Source organism: Echinops telfairi, unplaced genomic scaffold, assembly GCF_000313985.2.
Source record: "Echinops telfairi isolate 266 unplaced genomic scaffold, ASM31398v2 ScPeMD7_2573;HRSCAF=3158, whole genome shotgun sequence".
Classification (NCBI taxonomy): Eukaryota; Metazoa; Chordata; class Mammalia; order Afrosoricida; family Tenrecidae; genus Echinops; species Echinops telfairi.
The window spans coordinates 5,237,605-5,262,269 of NW_022106471.1; the positions used below are offsets into that span (position 1 = coordinate 5,237,605).

General features: G+C 45.9%; 1 protein-coding gene across 2 annotated transcripts in view; it reads right to left on the minus strand.

Moving 5' to 3' along the window:
* The window catches only part of MEIS1 (Meis homeobox 1), a 154,000-nt gene that overhangs the window by 15,517 nt on the left and 113,818 nt on the right, over positions 1 to 24,665 (minus strand). For both annotated transcript variants that reach the window (XM_004710169.2, XM_004710170.2), the window contains exon 9: positions 12,309 to 12,385. In XM_004710169.2, the coding sequence (XP_004710226.1) occupies positions 12,309 to 12,385 (77 nt within the window). The remainder of the gene's footprint in view (positions 1 to 12,308; positions 12,386 to 24,665) is intronic.

Here is a 24,665-nt window from a genome sequence, read left to right on the forward strand (position 1 = left end):
GCCATCTGTCAAACACAAGTGGGACACTTCAAGGAGACACAAACGTCAGTCGGTGGAGGGCTAGGACATAATCTCTGCAAGGTAGACACTGGCAGGGAAAAAACGAGCTCTTTAAAGTGACCCAGGAGCCCTGGTGGCGTGGTGTTTATCATGTAAGCTGCTAACCACACGGTCTGCCATTCAAAAACCACCTTGCCGTTCAAAACCACCGTCTCCTTGGGAGAAAGATGCGGCTTTCTGCTCCACTAACGAGTTACAGTCTCAGGGAACCCATCCGGCGGTTCTCCCACTGTGTCCTGTAGGGTCACTGTGAGTCAGAATTCACTCGATAGCGGTGGGTTTGGCTTGAACTGGCCACATGGTTTGGAGAACATGCATGTCCATCGGACTGACTAGATTTCATGTGGCTCTGGCAGTGTTTCCATCTGTTCAACCTGGGGTCGAGATGAGTCCGAACCAACGTCCAGTACCTAACACCCACGTCTCCTCTGAACCCATTCAGCACTCTAGCCACGGGCAGGGGGAGTTAAGAACAAGGCCGAGGGAGAGGGGTTTGAGAACGAAGTAGGAAAGCTGCTACTTCCCGACTCTGAGAGATCGTCATAGTATTGCCGTTGCGAGGATAAGGAGTTAATCCTCATGAAAAAGAGTTGGTGAGTTGTAAAACTAAGACAGGATGAGGTTGGCCTGCAGTCATGATGCTCAAAATTATACAATGGTACTAAAAAACGCATGCCTAGCATTATGTGCACTGGGCAAAGAGTGGAAACCATGCAAGTGCCTAGCAGTACATGACTAGAGCAGCAAAATGTGATATATCTGAACATTGATATCTTATCAGTGGGAAAAAAAAAAGGGGGGCAGGGGATGAAGTTCTGATGTGTTACAATATGGATGAACCTTGACATTTTGCTGAAGGAAAGAAGCCAGTCACAAAACAGCACGTCGGACACCATTGTTATGAAAGGCACCGAGGAGACAAATCTACAGAAATAGGAAGTAGACGACTGGTTCCTCAGGGCTGCGGGGCATGGGGGCGAGAGATAAAGGAATGAGGTTTCTTTTGAGGGTGAGGAAAATTAATCGTGTTGATGGTTACACAAGTCTGCGAACAGACGAAAAACAAGGAACTTGTCCCCTTCACGTGGGTGACTTGTGTGCCTCGTGAAGCAGAGCTCAATCGAGTTGTTACAGACGTATGATGGTCGCGTGGAGGAAGCACTGGACGAGGACCCTGTCCCATCCTGCCTGGAACTAGCCGTGTACTAGACTAGAGTAAGGTCCTTGAGCCTCAGGATCCTCTTCTGTCTACTGAGTCACAAGGGCCCCTCCCAGGACTCGGCTTCTGGTTCTGTGGCACAGGTTTGCTGAAAGCTTAATCCGTGGTCTCTTTTGATAACCTTCAAGATCGCCAGCATCTCATTAAAAAAAAATTTTTTTTGAAAGGTCAAAAGAAATAGCATGATGAAGAAAGATGCTAATTCTCAATACTGCCCTTTGACATAGCTTTCCTTAAGGGTTCAGTGATGCCCTTTCAGGCTCCCAGTCCGTGTCCAGCCCCCACTGACCCTCACTGTGAAGGGACTGCCAGGTGACCAGCCAGGTGACCAGCCATGGGAGCAACCGAGGTCTTTATCTTCTGGACATGTGCAATCTTCTTTCTCCATTAGCTTTTTGGCATCCCTACCCCAGAGTATATATGAACTCTGTCCCCAAAATAGGGATCAGATAAAGTCAACCGCAGCAGATATTCTAATGATAAAGGCCAAGAGAATTCTTCCATGGGGCAACCATCCTGGAAACCACTGAGATACATTCAGATGAATCTCTTCCAATAATATATATATTGGAAGCTTGGGTGTGTATGGATGTACATCGATATTCTGGAAATCATAGGCTGTGTTTCGTTTCCATCCACAGGTCACACACTGTTCTTACGTAAGACTTTGTCCATCTTAAACCAGATCTCACCACCAGCAAGAAACGTTTTTTAGCTGTCCGATGTAGAACTCGAGATGACATCCCCATGTTTTGTTTTGTTCTTTCAAATGAGCATGCTTCAAAAAAAAGGTTCCCCCACGCCCCCTTCTCAGTGACAGAACCTAACCGTGTGAAGCACAACTGGTTCTTTGAGATCTATTCGGTGAACGTGGGAAAGCGATGAAGGGTGCTTGTTTATTTGCTATTGCTCAGGTGTCAAGAGCAGTTATTTTTATATGAATGGGCCAGGCTCAGGATGTCAGGCCGATAAAGAGGGGAACACCCACCCCCGTGAGGGCACTAGAAGGGAAAGCCCTGGTTGTAGCCATCTTGCTGGAGGTCTGTTTTCTCTTCATGTTCTTTGACTCCACTGGCAAACAAAGAAAGAAACCAACCTGCTCCGCAAGCATCTCCCACAAGCCGGGGAACATTTGTTCACACGCTGGATCGAGGCGGACCGGATCCATGCACAGCAAGGTGTGCCCTGGGAACCACTTGGCTTCTCCACACCTCTGACTCCACGCCTTTTTTTTTTTTTGGTTGTTGTTGAGAAAATCGTTTTTTATCCAGCGAGGAGGCAGCATTTGCCCCCTGATTTAATATTTCAGGCTGACTTTTCAACCTCTCAGAAAGGCTGTTTGTTTTATGGAGGCGCAGCCTGAAGCAAGATGATGTCAGCGAGACACGGGGAGCCCAGCGGGTCTCCGTGGGCACCGCTCTGACCTCGGGCCTCGGTGCTGCGGTGCTCAATGGTTAATCACCCAACACCGGCCTGGGCAACTGTTGACACAAAATAGGTGGAGATCAGGTCTGTGCAAGCAGAAAATACCAGAAAGGCAAACCATATGTAAACACACGTAAGACAGATTTGACAAGAATAGACCTAAACCCGACTTGCAAGGAAACTACCAATGTTTGAAGCTTCACTGGCCCCCTCTCGGCCGAGGCTGCTTCCCCTGCACAAAGTTTCCTTCGAGAAGGCAAAGAGTCACGGGGTAGAAAACACCGAAGTCTCTTTTGATGAGATAGCTGATACCGTGGTCCCCTGAATTCACTAGCATGCATTTCAAATCTGCTCCTACCTGTAGGACTTACGTAAGAGACAGCTCTTCCACGAAGACTTGGAAACGAGCCAAATGAGAGAGCAGGGGAGAGAGAGGGAGAACATGTTGCACACGGAGCTGCAATCCAAAAGCTACTTCTCCTGACCTATAATGCTCTTGCAATGAAGCAAATGCATAATGCTTAAATGGTCTTTTCATCTTATCTAACTGACACCCGACAGCACATTACTTATAGATTATTAATGTGCCCACTAAAAAGTTTGTCATGTACAAAATTACTAGAGAAAAAGATGGAATGCCTGAGGAAAAAACAAATTTGGCTGTACAATAACTTCAGAAATTTCCAGCCTATTATCTGTCATGCCCTTCATAGACTGAGAGCACACTGCTAAAAACAACTGATTTATCTTTATTGTGGATCCTCAAATGACAGCGCGCATGTTTTTCATGTCTTGTGATGACGTTTAATTCCATCTAGGTTTTATTTTACAGTCTCTGATTTGCTTATTTAACATGAGGAAAAGTAACAACTTTTTCATTAATTTTCCTGCTTGCCTCTGTATGGAAAGATGTGGGCTCTCCCCTCCCTGCCACTGTAAAGTTGGAAAGACGGTCCGTTTCTAAGCCTCCACCTGGCTTCTCTGGGCTTGCTGAATCCATCCTCACTGCAACCCTACAGGACAGAGGAAAACTGCCCTGTCGGGTCTCCTGGGTTATAATCCTAAGGAGAACAGATTATCAAGGTCTCTCTGCACCTCCTACCCCCACCCCATCCCCTCCCCAAATGGCTGGTGGGTTTAACCTTTCAGTTGGCGGCCGAGCACTGAACCATTGCGCCATCAGGGCTACTTGGCAACAAATATTGGAATATCAGAGCAGGAAGATCCTTTCGAAGCAAAACGCTATAGTTCCCCTCAAGTCCATTCCAATGCATAGGACCCCCCTGTGTGCAAAGCGGGGACCTTTCAAGGGCAAACTGCCTGGCCTTTCATAGGCGGAACTTTCAGGCTAGCGGTCCTGGCCTCAGCCATCTATGTCACACACCGGGACTCCCCAAGAGGCCCGAGGGGCTAATGAACTAGTGCTACGTCGTGAAGGACAGTTCTTGCAGCTGTCATAGTTCAGTCCATGTGAAAACCTGAGCCGAAGACCCACAGAGTGAATGTGCTAGGCCCATTGCCCTCCGAGATAAGGTAACTTGAGCAAGGACATGCCTTCGAGGCACGAGGCGTGGAGATGGCCGATGAAAAGTTCTAACGCCACATGTCTTTTCCCTACGAGACTCCTTATCTCGTTTGCTTTCCCAATATGACTGCTGAGCCCTACGTTGCCAGGAGGTTGGCAAGAGAATCTGTTCTGAGCCACCTGTGGTATGGGGCATTGCCAAGTAGGACTCGGTCCCTTGGGCCATGGTATCTCTCAGCACCCTCGTCCCTCCCGTCCCGCAGCGCGAAGGAAGCCCTGCTCTGCCGGTGTCCATGGTGCACAGGGGCCTCCTTCCATTTCTCAAGCCGGACACGTGTGCCGAGACACTGAAAGACAACACATCAGGCTTAATTCCACAAGGAAGGCTGATGAAGAATCGATGCCTTTGGGTTAGGGGGTTGGTGAAGAATACTGAAAGTGCCCTGGATGGCCAGAACAAAGCAATCTGTCTTCGAAGAGGGACCCCCAGAATGCTCTTTAGAAGAGAGGGTGGAACCTGTTGTCAGGAGGGAGCTGACCCTGGAGAAGGCCATCATGCTTGGAAGACGCTCACTGGGCGGGACTGACCCGGTGGCCACAACAGTGGCTGACACAGAGCAGCAGGGCCTGGCGGCGGTGGGTTCTGCCGTGCACAGGGCTGCCGCGGGTCAGAACCAACTGGACGACGCCTTCCAGAAGAAGTACACGATTCAAAATCAGCCAGCACCCTTCGGGTTTCAAAACCACAGGTGCTCTGAAACCTGGGCTCACAGGATAAACCCGGCCCCTCACTCACTTAGCACCGTGCCTCCCTTGAGCTCCAAGCCTACGTGGCCCTGATGTACCTCCTCAGGTGACACTGCTCTTACTCTCCTGCCAAGCTCTGCCAATGGCCTCCGAATGCTGGCTGGAGCATACACAGCGGCCACAAGAAACACTACTGAAGTCTTCAAATGGACCTTCTGAGACCCCAGAAGGGCCTGCCTCACCCACACATGCCAGGTCTCACGGCAACATGGGCGAGGGGGTTGGCATGAGTGCAGTGGACAACATCCCAGACCTGCACCTGGGGTTTTTCGATGTCGATCCGTGTTAAGGGCGTGCTTTTCCGCCCCAGAGGAAAGCGCTGAGTCCACTGAGGGTGTCACGCTGACATCGGAGGATATGTAACAGACTGTAGGGTCCTTTTCAAAGAGGGTAGTTTGCTGGATCTGTGTTGTGTTTTTGTTTTGTTTTAAGTCTGCAGACAAAAGCAGTGCCTCCGTTGAAGCCCTAAGACTCCCCAAGATGTGACACTACCTGAAGGATTCTAAATTCACAGCTCTCTCCCCTGCAAGCTATTTGCTCAGCTTTCCTGATAATATGCTGGCTGCCTGGCACCCTGCCAGCTCTGTCTCAGGCAATATGCGAGCTCAACATTTTTTTTGACTGATTTCAATGTTTTCTTATGAGCAACGAGACAGTACTTTACCTAGTGAGTAGTCTTGATTGCTATAATCTAAGCCCAGAGCAGCACCTGTAAAGGTAATATTATTAGAATTGACCCTCGAGGCGCAAAGCACAGCAATTACCAAATGTGGGAGAACAACATGTTTTGTGGAAAGTGCTGGGGAGACGATTTTGGTTTCTATTTCGTCCTCTTCACCTCCATTTTTAAAAAGATGGCACCGTTCCTCCCTTGATCAACTAGGAAGTTTACCTTAAATGGAGGTTACACCTTATCTTCCCAACGGGAAAAGTTAAATCATCTGCTTAATGAAACGTGCGTGCACGCGTGTGAAGCCATTCCGTTGCTGGCTGATTCAAAGGCAAGGCAAACCCACCCTCCACGGCACACTGCGTTTTGTAGTTGGAGCGCAAAGCCATGAATGACCTGGAGTGCCTTCCACGCCGCACTGTATTTTACATCTGTTTCCCCTTGCTTTTGTGTCATGCCTCTGTTTAGCTTTATTGACAAAACAATCTGTGTCTAATGTTTAAACAACATCTGTAAACGTATTATTAAATTATGTCGGGCGGGGGGAAAAAATGCCGAACAATTCTATGAAACCCTGTGACCCCCGATTGATTTCTAGATCACAGAAGTTGAAGGGATAATTTGCGAATGTTTTCACATTTACATTTAAACAGGTACCCGTATTTATGGAATATTTGATGACTTAGAAAAGTGCTGGTTGCAGGATGGCAGTAACTCAGGGAGGAAGCTGACCTTTCCCAGTTGAATCTGTTTGTGGTAATAAAGGAGATTACTATTTTCTTAAAAAGAAGTTTACATTTTTACCTGCCAGTGGCATAAAGCTGTAAGGCTAACACACTGGTTGTCTTCATTCGTAGTAAATGAGAGGTGATGCTTGAACGCTGTGTGCTTTTGAGGGCAGTACATGGAGTGGCTGGGGAAATCTCTGCGTTCTGGAGTGAGGGCAATTCTCTACAGTGTCCACTCAGGTAGTCGGGATGCTACTCGGTTGGTTTATCATCAGCTACTGGGTGGTGTAGTGAGTTAAGAACAAAGGACCTCTTGGTGGAATACTAGGTTGAACTGCTAACCATGAGGTCGGCGGGTTGAGCCCACCAGCTGCTCTACGGGAGAAAGAAGAGGCTCTCTACTCCTGTAAAGATTCCCTGTCTCGGAAACCCACAGGGGCAGTTCTACTCTGTCCCCTGTGAGTGTTCTGAGTTGGAATCGGCTCACTGGCAGTGAGTTTGGATTTTCATTTGACTAACAACAACTACAACAAAAAGGTCATTGGTTCCAATCCACCCAGCAGTCATGGAAGACCAGCCTAGTGAGTCCTGTAAGTTTTGCAGACATTGAGAATCTGACGGCAATTCTACTTGGATGCCCATGAGGTTCCCAGGAGTCAGAATCGACTGGACTGAAAAGTGTTTGGATTTTTTTTTTTTTGTATTGATGGAATGTGAACTTTCTCTCCACACACAGACTGTACTTCCCATGTGAGACATGGAACCAAGTGGAACTAAAAGGTCAAGGTCCTTTGCACCCCAACCCCATATTGCCTCCTCAGTGCACAAAGGAGTAAGCTTCTAACACCACTCCTTAATGGGATAATGTTCGAATGAGAAATAGTGAGCAAAAAAAACTATAAAATTCATTCAGTATACCTTAGGCTAGAACCATGCTGAGGCAGGATGCCTGGGAGGCTTCCAACAATGGAGACACAATCACAAAACACACATTGTCATCATGAAAATCCAGTCTGCAACATCAGTGGGACAATACAGAAGGGCGTTCTTATTCGATCAGGCTATACTCACATTTTCAATATACGAAATAAAGGTATATATTTTAAAATCATTTTATTGGGGGCTCGTACAACTCATCACAATCCATCCATCCATCCGTTGTGACAAGCACATTTGTTGCCATCATCATTTTTTACAACATTTTCTTTCTACTTGAGCCCTTGGTATCAGCTTCTCATTTTTCCCTCTTCCTCTCTCCTTCCCTCCCTCATGAACCCTTGATAATTTATAATTTTTTTTTACTTTTTCATGTCTTTTAAGAGAAAAAGAAACCCTGCTGTTCATTTTGCATGTGAGTATGCTCTTTAGAGCTCAGCCTAAGTACAGGAAGCCCTAAACTGCCACCTAATCCCCGCCCTTTAAGTTTCTACTTACAAGATGAAAAAATTGTGGACGTGTAGAAATGTTTGTCATTGCAACAGCAGTGGAGAGCCCAAAAGACAAAAGGCCCAAATGCTATTATTTATCCTTTCAGATCAAATTATAATTGGGGCGGGGCGAGCACTGGAGCAAGATGGCATGCATTTCTGACACACACTGCACTTCCACAGTGCCGGTGCTCTCAGTCTCCCGCCAGCAGGCTGGGTGGAGATACTGAGGCCATTAGCGATGGAAGTCAATACTTAAAAAAAATATGAATTCACTTTAAGCAAATTATTTGCAAAATTGCCTCAATCCTCACATAATTTATTGGCGTGGACTTGGCATCATCTAATAAATTTCACATCCTGTCTGAGTCTCCAAATCCTGCAATTACAAATACCAAACCTGTTAAAGACTCTGCCTTCTGTTTTTACTCTGACAAGACCAACTAAAAGAGGTTCAACAATTATTTTCTATTTCAAATTTTCTCTTGAATAACCAGATTGGTTTTCATACGAAACATTCAAATTTCCCCATATACCCACTCCCCCTGCCCACCCCTTCACTACTACCAGCCCCGTCTTCTACAGAAACAGGCAGCTAGGGCGTGTAACACATATCCCGTCGTTGTCCGTGGAAGAAGGGTAAAATTAGCTCCATGATGAAATGAAGGAACGATTCGAATGCATCAAACTTCTCACCCTACTTTCCATTCCAGACCAAACTTAAAGCTACATCAGCCAGGGTTTCTATGACAAGCTAACCACCCGACACAAGTTTATATTTTTCACTTACATATTGTGCATTTCAATATGTGATGTTGCTGCCAATAATTATGACTGATCTACACCCAACCTGCCCTTCGGCATTTTATTAAATCTCTCCAACAGTGACTTACAGTGAGTCATGGTTCACACAGAACTGTACATGTGTGTTAACAAGTTTTAAGGAATCTAAGAAGGAAGATAGGGGGAGGTTGTTGATTTTTTTTTTTTTAAGTTGTGACTGAGCGAGATGAAGGAAACTGCTAAAATACTAATGAGACTTTTGAAAAATGAGTACTTGTACCAGGCAGTAACTTGGGCTAGTGTTTCATTCAGGAAAAGGGAAGGCAGGTTCCTCAAGAAGCTTTGGTAATTTCTTGTTACAATAAAGTACAAGGAAAACCACTCAGGGTTTATTCTGCTTTCTAGTACTCAGATCGACCACACTGTCAGGTTCTCTAATTTTGGGTTTCCCTATTTTTGAAGCGTATTTCCTCCTCTAAGTTCAAAGGATGAAATATATATATAAATAAATATATATTCTTAATTTACTTTTATTTATGTTCTTTTTGATATTTTATTTAATTCCTTAAAAGTAAAAGGTCTGAATGAGAATTAATAAATCTTTTAAAACTCCCATCAAACATGGGGGGGTGTCATTTTTCATCATGCTTTATTGATGAAAATTGAACCTCTATTATAGCCTGTGAGTTAGGCATTGGGCTACAAAGAGCAAGGTCTGTGGGTTCACACCTAGCCATCACCTTCTGGGAGAAAGAGGAGACCATCTGCTCCGGTACAGATGTACAGCTTTGAAAACTCTGTATAGGATCTTACTGATGGCAGTTGGGTTAGGATTATGGGATGTATCTCTCGTGTTTCAGGGTCACCCTCTATTACAAAGGAAATTGGGAGAGTTGAAACCGTTACCAAATGCAAGAGTAAGGCAGTACCAAGGAAAGTTGTGTGAAATCCACATGAAAGTAGAGAGAACTCTAACCTGCACTACACACAGTGCTGGTGAAGCCCCCGAGTTGTGTTTCTGTCCCAAATAATTTAAGAGTCATTTTTAACTGATACACACTGGGCAGAATGGAATATCTGTATGTTGTTTAGGGTATATTATTTTATGGTATATGTGATAACTCTTTTTTTAAGATCCCTCTCCCCCCACACACACACTTTCTGACTATAAATAATTCTGTCTTGGAAGACATGCAGCCAGAATGTTCCTTAGCAGCGAGGCTGGCGGGACTTCCTCTCAAGTACTTTGGGGCACATTATCAGGAGAGACCAGTCCTTGGGAAAGGACATCATGCTTGGTAAAGCCGTGGCAAAGAGGAAGACCCTCAATGCAATGGATGGACCCGGTGGCTGGACCCCACGGGCTCAAGCACCAGGATTCGTGAGGGCGGCGCAGGACCTGGCAATGTTTCCTTCTGTCGTCTGTGGGGTCGCTGTGAGTCGGGACTGTCTCCGTGGCACCTAAGAACCACGACATCTGTAACACAGGGCGGTGGCCGCTGGCTGAGCACAGAGGCTGCGTAGAATCTCGGCAAACCAATGAATATGTTTGTGTCTCACAGGACCTTCTTGCTGCTTCTGCCTCCGCAGGAAGGTACCACGAGGTCGTCCACTCAGGGAGAGCAATTTGCCCTGGAACGTGTGCTCGGGGACCATGGGGCGGAGGGAGTTTGCTAGCCACACTGCGGAGGAAGCGCAATGGCCTGTGTGATCTGTCACCTGAACAGAGCCTCCGCTTCCCTTAATGAGAGAGCTCATTGGACACTCCTTGTCCTCACCCTGGACGGTTCCTGGGACGTGCAGTGTGTGCATCGCCTCCGGATTGCATTAAATGCACCTCTTCCTCAGTTGACTTTTTTTAAGACGTGAATTCAGGGGAAAGACTCCATGCGAATGTGTGCGAGCCGCAAACTCGAAGAAAGGAAGAGAGAAGGGTAGGTGGAAACCAGAAAATGGACACCGCTTAAGAGCGCCTGGATCCCGGGCCACACGTGGCTCTCCTAAGACTCCCCTTCGTTCTGCGGCCATGAACAGGAAAGGGCGGCTGCAAAGATCGATCTCCCAAGGCTGCCGCGAGGTTGGAGAAATGGATAACCCTTACAAAGCGATGCCTGTGTGTCGGCCTGTGTCTTGCAGATAGTCCACTTTGTAAATTAATCCTCCAAAGGCAAATATAGTGTAAGGAGCCTGTTATCTCTAAAATACTAAATTGAAGGATACGTGGGATTATATTGAGAGAAATTACATTTTCTGTAACAGGGTTTAATATATCTGAAACCTCCCCCAAAGACTCCCAGGCTCTCTGTCAGAGAAGGGTCTGTTAAGGTCGGTGCAGTGGACATCAAGAACAAATGTATTCACCAAAATGGATTAGGCCCTGTAATCAGAGCGGCCGTCATATTAATCTTTGATGCTTATGGAACAGATAGAAACACTGCTGTCTGCAAGATGGTGCTGCCTCACCATCCAGGCTTTGGGCCTTCTCTTAGCATTTCACTTCAGACGATAAGGTTTCCCCTACCATAAATGCTAATCTAAAAATATCAGGACAATGAATTAGATACACTGAAGTTGAGAAGATAGTGGATTTCCAAATCCTTCAAGTATGACACTAGCCCCGGGTACTTGTGTGAAACCTGCCTTTCAACACACTGGCAAAGGTTAATAAACCATATTTCTCAAGCCTCGTTGCCATACCAGTGTGCATTCAGTCAGAATAGCATTGGTGGGAGTTGGGAGTGGCGTCAGATCAGGAATTCCCATAGCTATTCCCAAACAGCACTGCGCAGCTCTGAGACCCACCGGGTTTGAAAAGCTCCCAAAGACAAACACAACTTCCCCCTTTCAATTCACCGGAGACACAAGCAAACGGGAGACCATCCTTGAACGCACAGCCCTTGCGACTTCTAACTGAATTCCATGACTGTGAACGCCGACTGATGGGAGAAAGGGAAATCTTGATTCCTGGGAAAATTAGGATGAAACTCCTCTGTGTATCGATTATCCTAAAGGGTTCAATCAAAACATCACAAAATCCACAAGCAGAGCTACAGTTACAGAGCCATGGCGACGTCCATTAAACACGTACCTGGACCCACCCACGCAAAATGAACCAGACCCAGGCCATGGGGTCGACCCCGGGACAGAGTAGAACTGCCCCAGAGGGTTTCCGGGGCTATACATCTTTGCTTACACACGCACACCATCACATTTTTCTCCCTTGAAGCAGCTGATGGGTTCAAACTGCCGACCTTGCAGTTAGCCTCTGAGTGCTTCACCACCTGTAAAACCTAGATAGGTGTACGCCAGTAAACCAAATCCGAACCCAACCCAGTGCCCTCGAGTGACTTCAATTCACGGCGATCCCATAAAACGGAGGGGATGACCCGACAGGGCTCTTAAGGCCTCAGTCTCCACAGAAACCAATTGCCACACACATAGATGGTGTAAAAATTTACCAACGTATAAAAGAAGTGGGGATGTTTTCTTGTCCTCACTAGCAAGTGTCTCGCGGAGCAGTCGACAGTGTCGCATTCACCTTTGGATCAACAAGCCACCAGGGAAAGCAGCAATAACTAGGTGTGTCTTCTTAATGCAAAACATCGGCTGCAGGTTGCCAGAGGGGAAAACAGATGGTGTGTAAACACAAAGCCAAATTACTTACCAATTGTTCACTTGAAGGATAGTGAGTCCCGTGTCTTGTGCCAGCTGCTTCTTCTGTTCTTCAGAAGGGTAAGGGTGCTGAGGAGAAAGAAAAAAGAGACGCGATATGTTAGACAATATTCCGGCCATTCTGTCAAGAACCCGGGTGTCTAGTCAAGTCTATAATTAAAGGTAAAAATGCTGAGGTGTGTCATTCTTATTAATGGAATACTACATCATCTAATTAATGGCAGTAAAAGACAAACCAATTACAAAGATTAGTGAAGTGTATAAATAGCTACTTAGGATACTTGCAGCACCTTGATACTGAGTTTATCCCGTTAACAGGTTTATTTGTTGCAAACACAAAGTTCCGTCTGGTCCTTGAGGTATTGGGGAGGATTCAAACAAGGGCAACCCCTTGGTTTGCCATATAAAAACAGACCACTCGGCCTTCCTATTTTCATAAGACCATGGACTTAACAATTTAAATCAACAAGCCCAGTAGCTAAGCACCTTGCTGGAAGCAGATATCAAGATGGAAGGAGCAGCTATATTTATTTCAAAAAACAATGCCACCATTTCGTTTATTTAGCTTTTCTCCAACGCACGGACAAACAAAATCCAACCAAAGTTGGTTTCCATATGTGAATGTCAACACACACTGGGATGCTGAACACAGGCCAATCTGAGGTCAAAGACCAGCATATTTTGCGGGCCAAGAACAAGTCCGACTATGTTCTTCATGAGTTACAGTGGAGAAAGGGTATGGCCGAATAAGATCGTAAAATGAAACCCATCCCTCTCTGTGCGAACCTTTAGAATTTGACTGTCATTAATTTTGGCGCTTTTTCTTTTTTAATCAAAAGCCTACTATATCTGAATTTGAAAAATTCATTTCTGAAACCCAGGGAGAGAGTTGAGGAGATGATTCCATCCCCAGAGCCATTGGCTGGCTTACAACACAGCATCTCCGAAACTCACCCAAGATAAAGTTATTCTGATCGCCAACCCTGAGGTCTCTGATGAATATGAAAGTTTCCCCTCCCCCAATGCTCCCTACAACTGAATGCGGGTCTATTGAAAGCTAATTAACATAGCTTCTAATCTCATTAATAATGTCTGATTAGATGCTAAAAAGGCTGTTAATGGCCACTTCAGTGTTCTTATATGTAAGTTTAAGTATGTTCTCGATCTATGCACATGGGATTCGTTTCCAGAGAGCAGTGATATAGCAATTTTTCCCATAAGCATTGCCTTTGATTGTCACTTAATCAATAAATACACAATTAGAATAAGGCTTTGCTTTTATGGGATATAGTGCCCTTCTCTGAAGAGCTCCAAGTGTATTACAGACAAGACGGTAATTAATCCCCATTACATCCCTTTGAGGGACATAAATGGAATCTACCATCCCTCCTGTGCTACAGGTAAGGAGACTAGCCAGGGAGGGGTGGTCGGTCAGCAAGAGACACAATCAGTGATCTTTCCTGTGGTCACGTCCAGTGTTGCAGCCTCCCCACGCCCAAAGGATGTGACAAACGCCTCTCATTGTTTTCATTCATTCCTTGCTCAAGGAAACAAACACCCAGAACTCCCGACTTCGTATCACAGCCTTGGAAGCTCCCCATCACCAAGAAAGGCCCGCCTCCCGGACTTAGTCTTCAGCATGTCACGCCCCCACCCCCACCCCACCCCCATGCCATGCCTCTGTCCAGCTCCACTGGTCTTCCGATACGCAGCGCTTGTTCTTATGACCCGGCCTCGTTCTTTATCACTTTCCAGTCTCAGCTCAAACGCCCAGCTTGACGCAGCCAGCTTATCACGACTCCAATGTATCCCTCTCCCGCCAGCCTTTCTCCTCTTTCGCTCTTAGCCGGCATCGCTCCCTGAAACACCGGGTTCAAGGGTGTCCCTCCTTGTGGTGGTTTCTCTTCCCACTCACTTTACCCAACGCGGTGTCTGTGGACTCAGCCCGGACTCCTGGCACAGCCGCAGGCTTTCAGAGAGGAATTGCGTCCCCTAGGATTTTCCAGCAACTGCTTTTTCAGAAGTCGGTCAACTTTCTTCCCAGACACCCCCAACATCCACACTTTGGGCGACAGACAGCCTGTGATTAGCCATGGGTGCTACTGTGAAGTAAGTCCTGGCCTCTCTCTCCTTGCCCACCATCCTCAAGACCCAGACCAGCACATGGCTACCAGCCATTACGCATCTGCCAAAAGAATGACTATGACTTGCCATGTTACAGAGATATTCTTTACTCAGATGCAATATCAAAACCTCCAATAATAAAAAGTCGAAGCCCACAGGATAAGGTGACCAGACATCCTGCTTTTGGCGGGACAGTCCCGATTTTTAACAAATGTTCCCGCGTCCTGCGGCATTTTTAAAAAGTCCCGACTTTTGGAAAGAATGCACGACAAGCTAGGGTATATGGTTTTCAGCTGCCGTGTGGCTGTTTCGCCAGGATATGAGTTTATCAATGATGTCCCGCTTTGGTCCCACGTTGCCAATGTTACCATCGAAAGTATAAAACAATCCGATTTGAGCTCCACTCTCCTCCTTTACTTCATTTCCGAAAGCAATGTCAACTCATTCTTTTCGGATGAAGGCGTGTGACCCTCACAGAGGAGCGCGAGTCAAAGACAATCTGTGTGCTCCAGGCGGTGCCTGCCACAGTCACCACCACCACTGAAGACAGCCGGAAACCGTCCACTACCCTGAGGTTTGGAAGGCAAAGACCTGCCGCACAACGCAAACCAAAGGATTCTCTCTATCCTGTGGACAGAGTATGGAATCACGGTTGGGGGTCCTTGCACAGCAGTTTCAGAACCACACAGAGGTAAACGTGACCCTGTGAAGGTGTATCATGCATGTTGCCACTCACTGGTGACTCCGAATGCCAGGACACCTCTCCTAATGCTTGGTTTGGCCATCCATGTAAGTACTAAACTCCATCGAAGTGAAAGAGCCAACAGTTATTACATTGTCATCCAACTGGAATATAAACTCGGGTTGAAGTATTCAAAGTATAGCATCCAGCGGTTGGCACTAGTTGCCAGGTAGAGCTGCAATTGGATGTGAGTTAGTTAATTGTGCCAGCCTGGCCGATAATCACATGTGGGGCTGGTTGAAAGGCGGAGAGATAAATGGGTGGTGAGCCTCGCCTTTCTAGTTCTCGGGTCTCTTGTTTTGTGATGGTTGCACCGGGTGCAGCTGCCTTAGAAGTTGCCTGCTTCAGCTTGCAAGATTGACTTCCTTCCTACAAGACACCCCCAAGGAGAAGCTACATGGACCTATCCCGATACAGCCCTGGGTGCTGGAGCAATGGTGTGGAGACCCCTGCCAGTGCTGAGCTGCTCATTCATTCACTGACTCAGCTTTCCTCCTGCAGCCGGCATCATTGCCTCTGTTTTGTGAGGTGGAGGACTTTGTGGACTGGTGTTGGGTTAATGGGCTAATGTTGGACTTGTGGGCTTGGGCAGCATTGGGTTGGGATGTTTTCGTGATGCACACTTTCTTTACAAAAAACTCTCTCTTATACATGAGTTGCTGTGGATTTGTTTCTCCAAAGTACCTAGACTAATACAGGATGTACACCAGTAGCGTCTCGTCGATACCGCTTTCCGTAACAGTATCTTGCGTACCGCTTTCCGAGTCCTATGGAAATTTCTTTGAGTAACTTTCAACAGGTGGCAAACAGATGGCAAAACCTTTTGCCCTTGCCCTGTTAACTGTGTCTTAAGGGTACGATAGGAACTGGATAAAAATGAATATTTATGCCATGTATCCCTAGTTACTTTGAAAAACTGAGAATTGTCACAGTCCTTTATTTGTGCTGTGTTTTCGGGAGTATTTTTGCATGCCTGTTTGTGAGCAAGCTTCACAGAGACATTCTTCTAAGGCAAATGCAATTCACATTTTATTTATGTAAGTGGTGTCAGGAAAATTCTCTTTGGATCATTAAAATTACCTGAGTCATTACAGCTTCAAAGAGCAACAAGATGGCCCTCAAATTTTTCAATGCAAATTTATGTTGTTTCTTCACATCGTGTAGTTTCTGATTTCATAATTTAAATATCATAAAATGGGAAAGTTCTCCCACACACACACTTTTTTTTTTCCTTCTGTCACTTTTCATGTGATCTGATTTTAAGTAATTGGAACAAACTGTGTCTAATTTCATGCAGCATAATTGCTAGGCAGCCTCAAGCTATAGAGACCCAGCACCACTCTGTCTCCATTAAGTAATTTTCAGTTGTTCAGGAGGTAGATGTACATATATATTAATAGAAATGAGTGAGCCTGGGCAAAATCCCTATCCCAATTATCTGGCCATTGTTAAGGGGGGAAAAATAAGGAATCAACAAGATTCTCCACCTGTCTCTACTGAGGGTGGGTCAGCTGAATGCATTTTGTCCTTTTTCTCTTAGTCCTTGCCCGTGGTGCCCCACAAACCCTCAATTCCCCCCAAAAATCTATAATTGCAAGAATCGCATGAAAACTACAACTTCATGTACTTCCTCCATAGCCAGCCACACCTTCGCAAAGAAATAGGCTTCTCAATTGACATCCAATTTGCCTAAAGATCTTAATGCCTATGCATCTTTACCAGATACCCTCGTTTTGTTTGGGGGGAGCTATTTTGGGGGAATAGTATGACTTCTTCTTTTGTAGACTTAAGCCAAAAAAACCAAAAAAAACCCAACTTTGCCACAGGCAGGTCTGCTGTGCAAACACTCAAAGGCCTGTTGCCTTCCACCCACTGGGCTCGTGAGGATGCTACAGACAGAGGCAGCCCCTTCATGTCGCAAAAGGAAAGAGCGATCTCTAAAAGGTGCCACTTGAGACAGCAAATAGGAAGTTCATTGCAAACCACTGCAGCCTAGGGCCTTGGGTGAGTCAAGCCTGCTTCTTTTCCTGGACATCTTTGCTATGGCCAAACTTAGACGGCAAGGCCACGAGTTGCCGAGGGCTCAGGAGGCGCTCACGAAGGGAAGACGGATGAAACAGGCCGGCAACGCCAATCTACCTTGGGCTATCAAAGCAAACTTGACCATGGTCCAATAGACAATGACTGGAGACCTGGCCTTTGTTGTGTATCTTCGTCTCGTGCCATTATCTCTTAAAAGCTTAATTATTTGCAAACAATTGATCAAAATGGGAATTTGAGAAAGGATCTGCCAGGGCCACTGGGAGAACCACATCGCATTAAGAGAGCAAACAAAATTACCTTTACATCTTACAATCAGAATTAACGATTGAGACGGGAGAGAGCCAGGCAGTACAGGGGCGGCAAGGGTTCCTTCTTTCTGCGTGGTTCCCACTGGGTCCACATTAACACCTCAGGAAGGAGTGAAAGCCGTAAAACAGTGATTATGGATGGGTGAGGCTGACCCTCCCTTCCAGCATCAACCCCCTGCACCCGTGAACACGCCTGGCTTCGCCCGGCGGTGGGGGGGGGTAGATGCTGGAAATGAGTGGCCCTCAGCAAGAAGGGGTGACTTACAAAATGACCATCACGATTTCCGCAATCAGCACCCCGGCTTCTCCTTTCTGGTAGACGTCTCATGCCGAAATTTAAACCGCCCGCCCGTTGCTCCTCATGGGCTTTAGATGTCGTCTAGAAGACTTCGCATAATGACCCCATATAGCTTAATAGACTACATCGAAGATGTTTAAAATGCGATCCTTAGCATGTGCGCTCTGCGTCATAGAAATAGTTAAGCATGCCTGGAAGTAGAGGCCTCAGCAGAAGACAAGGGCTAAAAATAGCTTAGGTAAAAGTGCAGCCGGAACTGTCATTTTTAACAGTGGCGAGGAATCGAACGTGGCAGAAAGAAAATGGCAACTTTCTAAAGAAAGTTCTCTCTGCACAGTCCCCATTTCATTCCTTGAGGCGGGGTAGGAAGACTCCCCCCACCCCTCACCCACCCCCTACCCGGCTAGCCCCCACCCCAGGTTGGGGCTCTGGCATTTAAACACTTAGGGCACGCTGGAGGAAACATTTATTTCAATCACTCGGCCAGTGTTGTTTTGTTTTGTTTTTTAAGTGGGGGCATCCATGGGAAAAGATAAACTCTTCAGCTAGCTCAAATGGAAAAAGTCCAGCCATCTATTTTACTGATATCCTTGACCAAATGTACTCCTTTCGTCAAATGTTCCAGCCCTGACTGCAAACGTGGATGCCAAGGCAGTGATGAACTTTATCTTATCTACCCTGGTAACCAAGTTTCAATGATGTCCCCTCCCTCACCGCCTTGTCCACGCTAACAGCGCATTGTAATGGCAGCAGAGAATTTGAAAATAATCCTGTACAGAGCTCGCTGGCGAGAGAATGGAAGGTTACGTTGCCCCTTCTCAAGCCTCAGATTAGTAATTCCTTGTGACACAGGACTGCCTCTATACGGAAACTGCCAAACAGCTATAACAAAGCAATAGAGGCAGAAGCAATTTTCAAGCAAAATGTTACATGCTATACTTTAAAAGGTATGGGAATAGGTACCGGAGGAGCTGGTCTAACAGGAGGAATTATGGCAACTGTCCAATATAACCCTATCAAGGCAATGTTCTGTTGCTTGGCTGAATATGTTGAAAGAACAATTTCGGAACTTCTTTTATCCCTTTTCCTTCAGCCCTTTGCCTCCTCCACAGCTAAGTTTAATGCATTAATATAAGTTGACCTTGAGCTAAACTCTGGTATGTGATGGAGAGATACTCCCTTTAAAGGAGAAAAAAAAAAAGAAAGAAAGAAAATCGACTATATGGCTTTTAACCATTGCATCTCTGGGCCTTTTTAAAACTTCTACTGAGTTTTAAAAGATTCCTTCTTCTGAAGGAATAGTATGGCATATCTACATGAAAATAGTCAGTTAGACGTTTGACCTTGAAGAAGATCTGCAGAAACCTCTTAATCATATATCCAAATATATTTATAAGATTTGTTTAACTTTTTTCTTTTGCCAATAACAACTTCTGCCCCTTGAACTAAGCTTGGGGCCCTTCCTCCCTTTAGCATAGACTATGAATAGCTTACATTGTGACAATTATATTGATCTAGGATACTTTTTCCTTAAAAAAAAAATCCATAATGCTGTCCTATTGTCTTTCGGCTTTATGAATTAGTTTTACTGTTTCCGTGAATGCTTTTTTGTCTTCTGACTGCACATTATCAAAGAGGCACTTTGTGCGTCCATTTGCATTACAAAGGCAGAGCCCCATGCAGCCGCAGAACCAAGCCTGAATGCATAGTAGTCCAGCCCTGCATCCTCACTCTGGCTGGAATCAAAAGAAGCACCAGGGCGGGAGAGGCTGGCGAGGAAACCCCAAATGTTGGGAGCATCATCAGTGAAGTCACGGGATTTCGACCCGCCGTCTGCATGCCACAGCGAGGCCCCCCAGATTGCCTTGCTGCTTAGAGGCAATGTGCTCCCTTGCTTGTTTAGCTGTGGCTTCTCCTGGGGCCTGGTGGGTCACTTTGCAGACAATCCCTCTGGTTTCCTGGACAGCCAGCAACAGCTATGAGAAGGGGGGCCTGTGGACATGTGCAGGTAGAAGAGTCGGGTCGGAATCTGTACACTTGATCTTATCACATGAAAATGACATAACCATGGAAGGCAAAGTAGAACACGGTGTAATATTTCATAACAGTCGTGGGTTTTGCACTAATGAGGTTATCGTTATAATAAGAGCAATGAAAACATTGTTTATAGCCAATTATGAGAGGGCCAATCTTAAAATGCCCTGCCTGCCTCACTTATCTGATCTTTTAATTTCTTGAAAATACTGGTTAAACCTAAAATAAAAATACGAATCAAAAAACTAGAGATTTAGATTGAGAGATGCCGTAGTCCTGCATAATTGCTTTTTTCTTTAGTTGCTTGCAACTCTGTAATTATAACGATGTTTTAGATCTATTCTTCATTATATGTATTATATACTTAACGAGGATAGCTCTAAAATATTTCTTATATACATCAGGAGTATTTAAGATGTATATATCTGAAAATGTGTGTATACCTATATAGACATACATATAGGTGCACATATACATATATCATTTAGACTCTAAATTAGCAATTACTTACAACCCCCTCCCTAAAAGTATTAAAATTCATGAAGAGCGCTCACATGATTTTGTACATTTTATGATTATTAATGAACTCCCTGAATATTGATTCTCTCAGAAGACCATGGCTATAAAAAGAAACACAAAAATGTCCATTAAGAAAAACAGGATGGGAGGAACAGGGGAGGCGAGCAAGAAAGCCCTGCTTCACTTTTAAGTGTCTGTTTGAATTATTTTAAACTCTTGCTATTTTAAGTCAGTCCGAATAGCACCACAAACACACAGCACCCATGATCTCATGTCCTCTGAGGCCCCACGAGCAGGGTCTGTGCTTAGGTCCCTTTCACAGATGAGCATGGTGAGGCTAGTACCGGCCAACTAGCGTGCCCACAGGCACACGGCTGCTCTGTGCTAGATCTTGGCTGCATTTCCACTGTTAATTCTTTCCCATTTCTTTCCCATTTCACCACCTTTAAAATTGTAGCCTTAATCATTTTAAACCCAAACCATATCATCATGGCACAAGAGCAAAGATACTAATGGAGCTCAGTAGTGATGGAATGCTTCTCTGCCTCATTCAGAGCCTTGATTCAGGAGAGAAAAGCTGCCACCCCACCCCACCCCCACCCCACCCTTGTCACCCTCCCCCTCCTCTGTACCTCCTGGGCGTCCACCTTGGTAGTCAGTGTCCAGGGGAGAGAACGGTGTTCTGGTGTGGAGGGTAGTCCTGCAGAACCTTAACCCGAATGATCCCTTACAGTACTCATCCAAAGGAATCTTATTAATAGTAGCCTAGCGTTAGGAAGGACGGTGCCCTGTGCTGTTGCAGTCTAGTGTTGGACTTATCATCACAAAGTCAGTAGTTCAAACCCACCAGTTGCTCCCTAGGAGAAAGAGGAAGCTGGCTGTAAAGACATGCAGCCTCAGAAACCCCATGCAGGGTTGCTTGAAGTTGGAATGCCGCTGGTGGCAGAGGTGATCAACATAGCCCACGGAGATGTGAGGCTGTACCTGGAGGAGTCGCAGCCTAGCGTTCATTCTCAGGTTCACGCAGCTGAGACGTGGTAGAGCCGAGGTTTGTGCGTGGTCACCATCGAGTCAGGTAGGCCTTCTTCCAAACTCTTTTGTTTGTTGTATAGTGAGTGGGGCCATCCTCCACCACCCCAAGGGGCTAATCCCGAGTGCATATGAAGACCGCGACTCCCTAAGAGTCAATTCTGCAAAAGCTAGAAAAAAACTCAAATACTTCCACTAAAATGAGCAACAAGAAAGTGTTCAGACTGCGTCCTGACCAAGGTGGAAAACTGGAGAGACAGAAAAACAAGGCAGTCCCTTCAAGTTGCAGCTCTCCCTGCTTTCACTACGTTACGTGTGTGCGCGTGCACGTGCGCACGCGCACGCACGCCCTCTGTTTCGCTTCCATGAATGGACGCAACAGTAGATTTCTCTACAAGGCGGAGAACGCAATGAAAACGAGTAAGTCCATGACTTCATGCATACTCATAGCGTTGCTTGTAGGTCCAGGAAGGATGGTAGGTGTTAGACCGAGATGCTCCGGAAGGGTGAGAGAAACTCAGGTCTCCTATCCCATCCAACCACATTATAAGATGCCTGACCTGGTCTGTTTTGAAATACATTGCATCTATATTTTTGCCAATGACTTCGATTTCTTATGCGATTCTTAATTAAATAGGAGTTAAATGACTCTTGGAAGCATTTCATTTCGGTCGAATAATAATAAAAACACATGAATGCCATTCCCATTCATGATACAACTCATTCTGTGCCCAATAAATATCTATTTGGTGAATGAATGTGTGCTACTGAAGTCCGAGGCTCCAAAAATGCTTGTGAATACAAGACTTCAGATAGATGTCAGAGAGCCAAGAGCCCCATCCTGGCCATGATGCCTCCTGCACACTCGGGCCCCCAAATCCGACAGCAGTGTCGATCTTTGGCATTTCATTTAACTGCCATTTATATCATACTCACTCTGGTCTATGTGCTTTACATGTACTACCTCGTTCACCCCTTACATCAAGAGGATGAGGTAAGTCTTCTGACCTCTGCTTTCCAGATGGGGAAACTGAGGCACCACCTAAGTGACTGGCAGGTCAGATGGCGCTGGGAGTTGGCCACACGTAGTCTGCTCTCACCGCCTCCCTCTCTCTCTGGCTGCGTTCTCCCTTTTCTCATCAGTCTCAGGTTCTCCCCGGTCCACGCTATGTTCTCGTTGGGTTTATAGGCTGCAGAAAGTTCCCTTCCCACTCTCCAAGGCCAGTAAGATGAAATTCAAGTTCTCCATCTTAAAGGGGCCTCACTGGGGACAGAAGGAATGATAATGGAGACTGTTTCAACACACAGGGCGGGCTCTGCCTCGAGAATTGCACTTTAACAGATAAAACAAAGCAAGGGCACACCATATTGGTCCGTACTTCTGCGCAGAAGGTTCACGACCACTTTATACAATAAGCTCCAATAAAGTCAGGGTCTTTTGGAAATGACAGAAAGCGCATCTCTGCTGTTTCAGAGCCAGGGCCAGCTAAGAGGAGACCTGTCGGCAACCCCGAAGAACACTTTTCCACTTTAAAAATCAAAGCGAGAGAGTTCTGAAACCATTAAGAGAAAAGACAAGGGAGAAGAAATACAACCATACCATTTTAGAAGGAGTGTGTTGACAGTAATCATGATTGCTTTTACAGATGCCTTGTCCGGCATTAAATATTCAGGGAAAATCCTTGTATAAAGAATTAAAGGACCCTAAGTTAGGAGTGAAAGCAGTACGTCTGGTGAGCTGTCTGAGTCTGAGGAAGAGAGAGAGACAGAGTGAAGGAGAGAGAGAGAGAGAGAGAGAGAAAGAGAGTCTCTGAGCTGCTCCCAATATGACTAAAGACCCCTGGAATTGGTCCTCATTCTCTGCTGCTAATTCTCCCACTTAAATTACAGTGATGGTGTAGCCTCATCTCATTAGAGATCATTGTCCCCAGTAGACAGTTGTGTTTATGGGGGACTCTGGCTGTTCCACACCTGCTGATCAGGTTGCTATGTGATCAAGGCTGCATGCAAACAGCAGACTGGAGCTTGCTGGACTGCAACTGATGAGCCCGGGCTAATTCAGGGGTGATTATGTAGTTTACTGGACCACTAAACCTCTTTAAGCTTGTAATTACTGCCTATTTGAGTAAAGAACATTCAAAAGCAATTCACTGCATCATGCCTGCCACAGCTGGAAGCAGGCTGCCAGCAGTCTGTGGAGACATTACAATCTACAGGGACGTGGAGGGAAGCCCGGCGAGCAGACACTCAGCAGAAGCCTCAGCCAAGTGTGCACACATCCCCTCTCACCTCTCTGACCACGCTTACCATGAAAGGCGCAATGAAACCCAGAGCACAGCCATAAAGATGACAAATACTGGAAGGGAATGGTGCGAATTACACGTTAATGATCCCGCGCCCCCCCCACCCCTCCCACCCCCCCCCACCCCGCCCGTAAAGCTAAAATTTGCAACAACCAAAAACCTTTTTTCACAAAGAGAGGGAGCAAAGGAGAGAGGGCTTTGAATAATGCACACTGCAGAGATTGACTGGGCCTCGCTCAACGTTCCACCCCCAAATGCCAACTGGAAAACATGATGCCCACCTTGTACGCATGACAAAAGAGCTTGATCTCTCTCCCACCCACTTAGCCGGTGTGTTTATAACCTGAGCAGGGGAAATTTTGTTGAGCTGAATGATTGACATGCTCTAAAGTCACGTGGCTAGGTTTGAGCTGTGAATGAATTTAAAACGCCTCCAAGACACCTGAGTGAAATTTACTTTCAAGAATCAGAGAAGATGTGAGGGGGGGTGGGGGGCGGAAATCAGTGTTTATCAATGCTCTCTCAGTTGTCTTTTGCTGCCACCTTAACAACGGCCGTTCTTTTGTAACAAAAGTGTAAAACACGCTTCGCATTGCTGCGGGTGTAATTATTACTTGTCTGGGAGTAACAAAAAAGAGAGAGAGAGAGACTGGAACTTAATGAAGGGGGATTAAGTTAATTTCTTTTTTAGCTAACAGTTTCCTGTCTCTTAAAACACAGACCGTGGTGAACACAGTGCTCAGGGAAGGAAAATGAAGCTCTTTTTGTTTCACGAAAATCTCCACTTTGGAATACTGATAGTAAAATATTAAGATGATGTTGATTCTCGAAAAGTATGTAAATCTGGTATTTAATAAAGCCACAGAAATCCTCTCTGACTACTCCATCCAGAGTCCACAGACCCAGGGGTTTTATGTGTTATCTAGACACCATCCTTATTAATATTCAT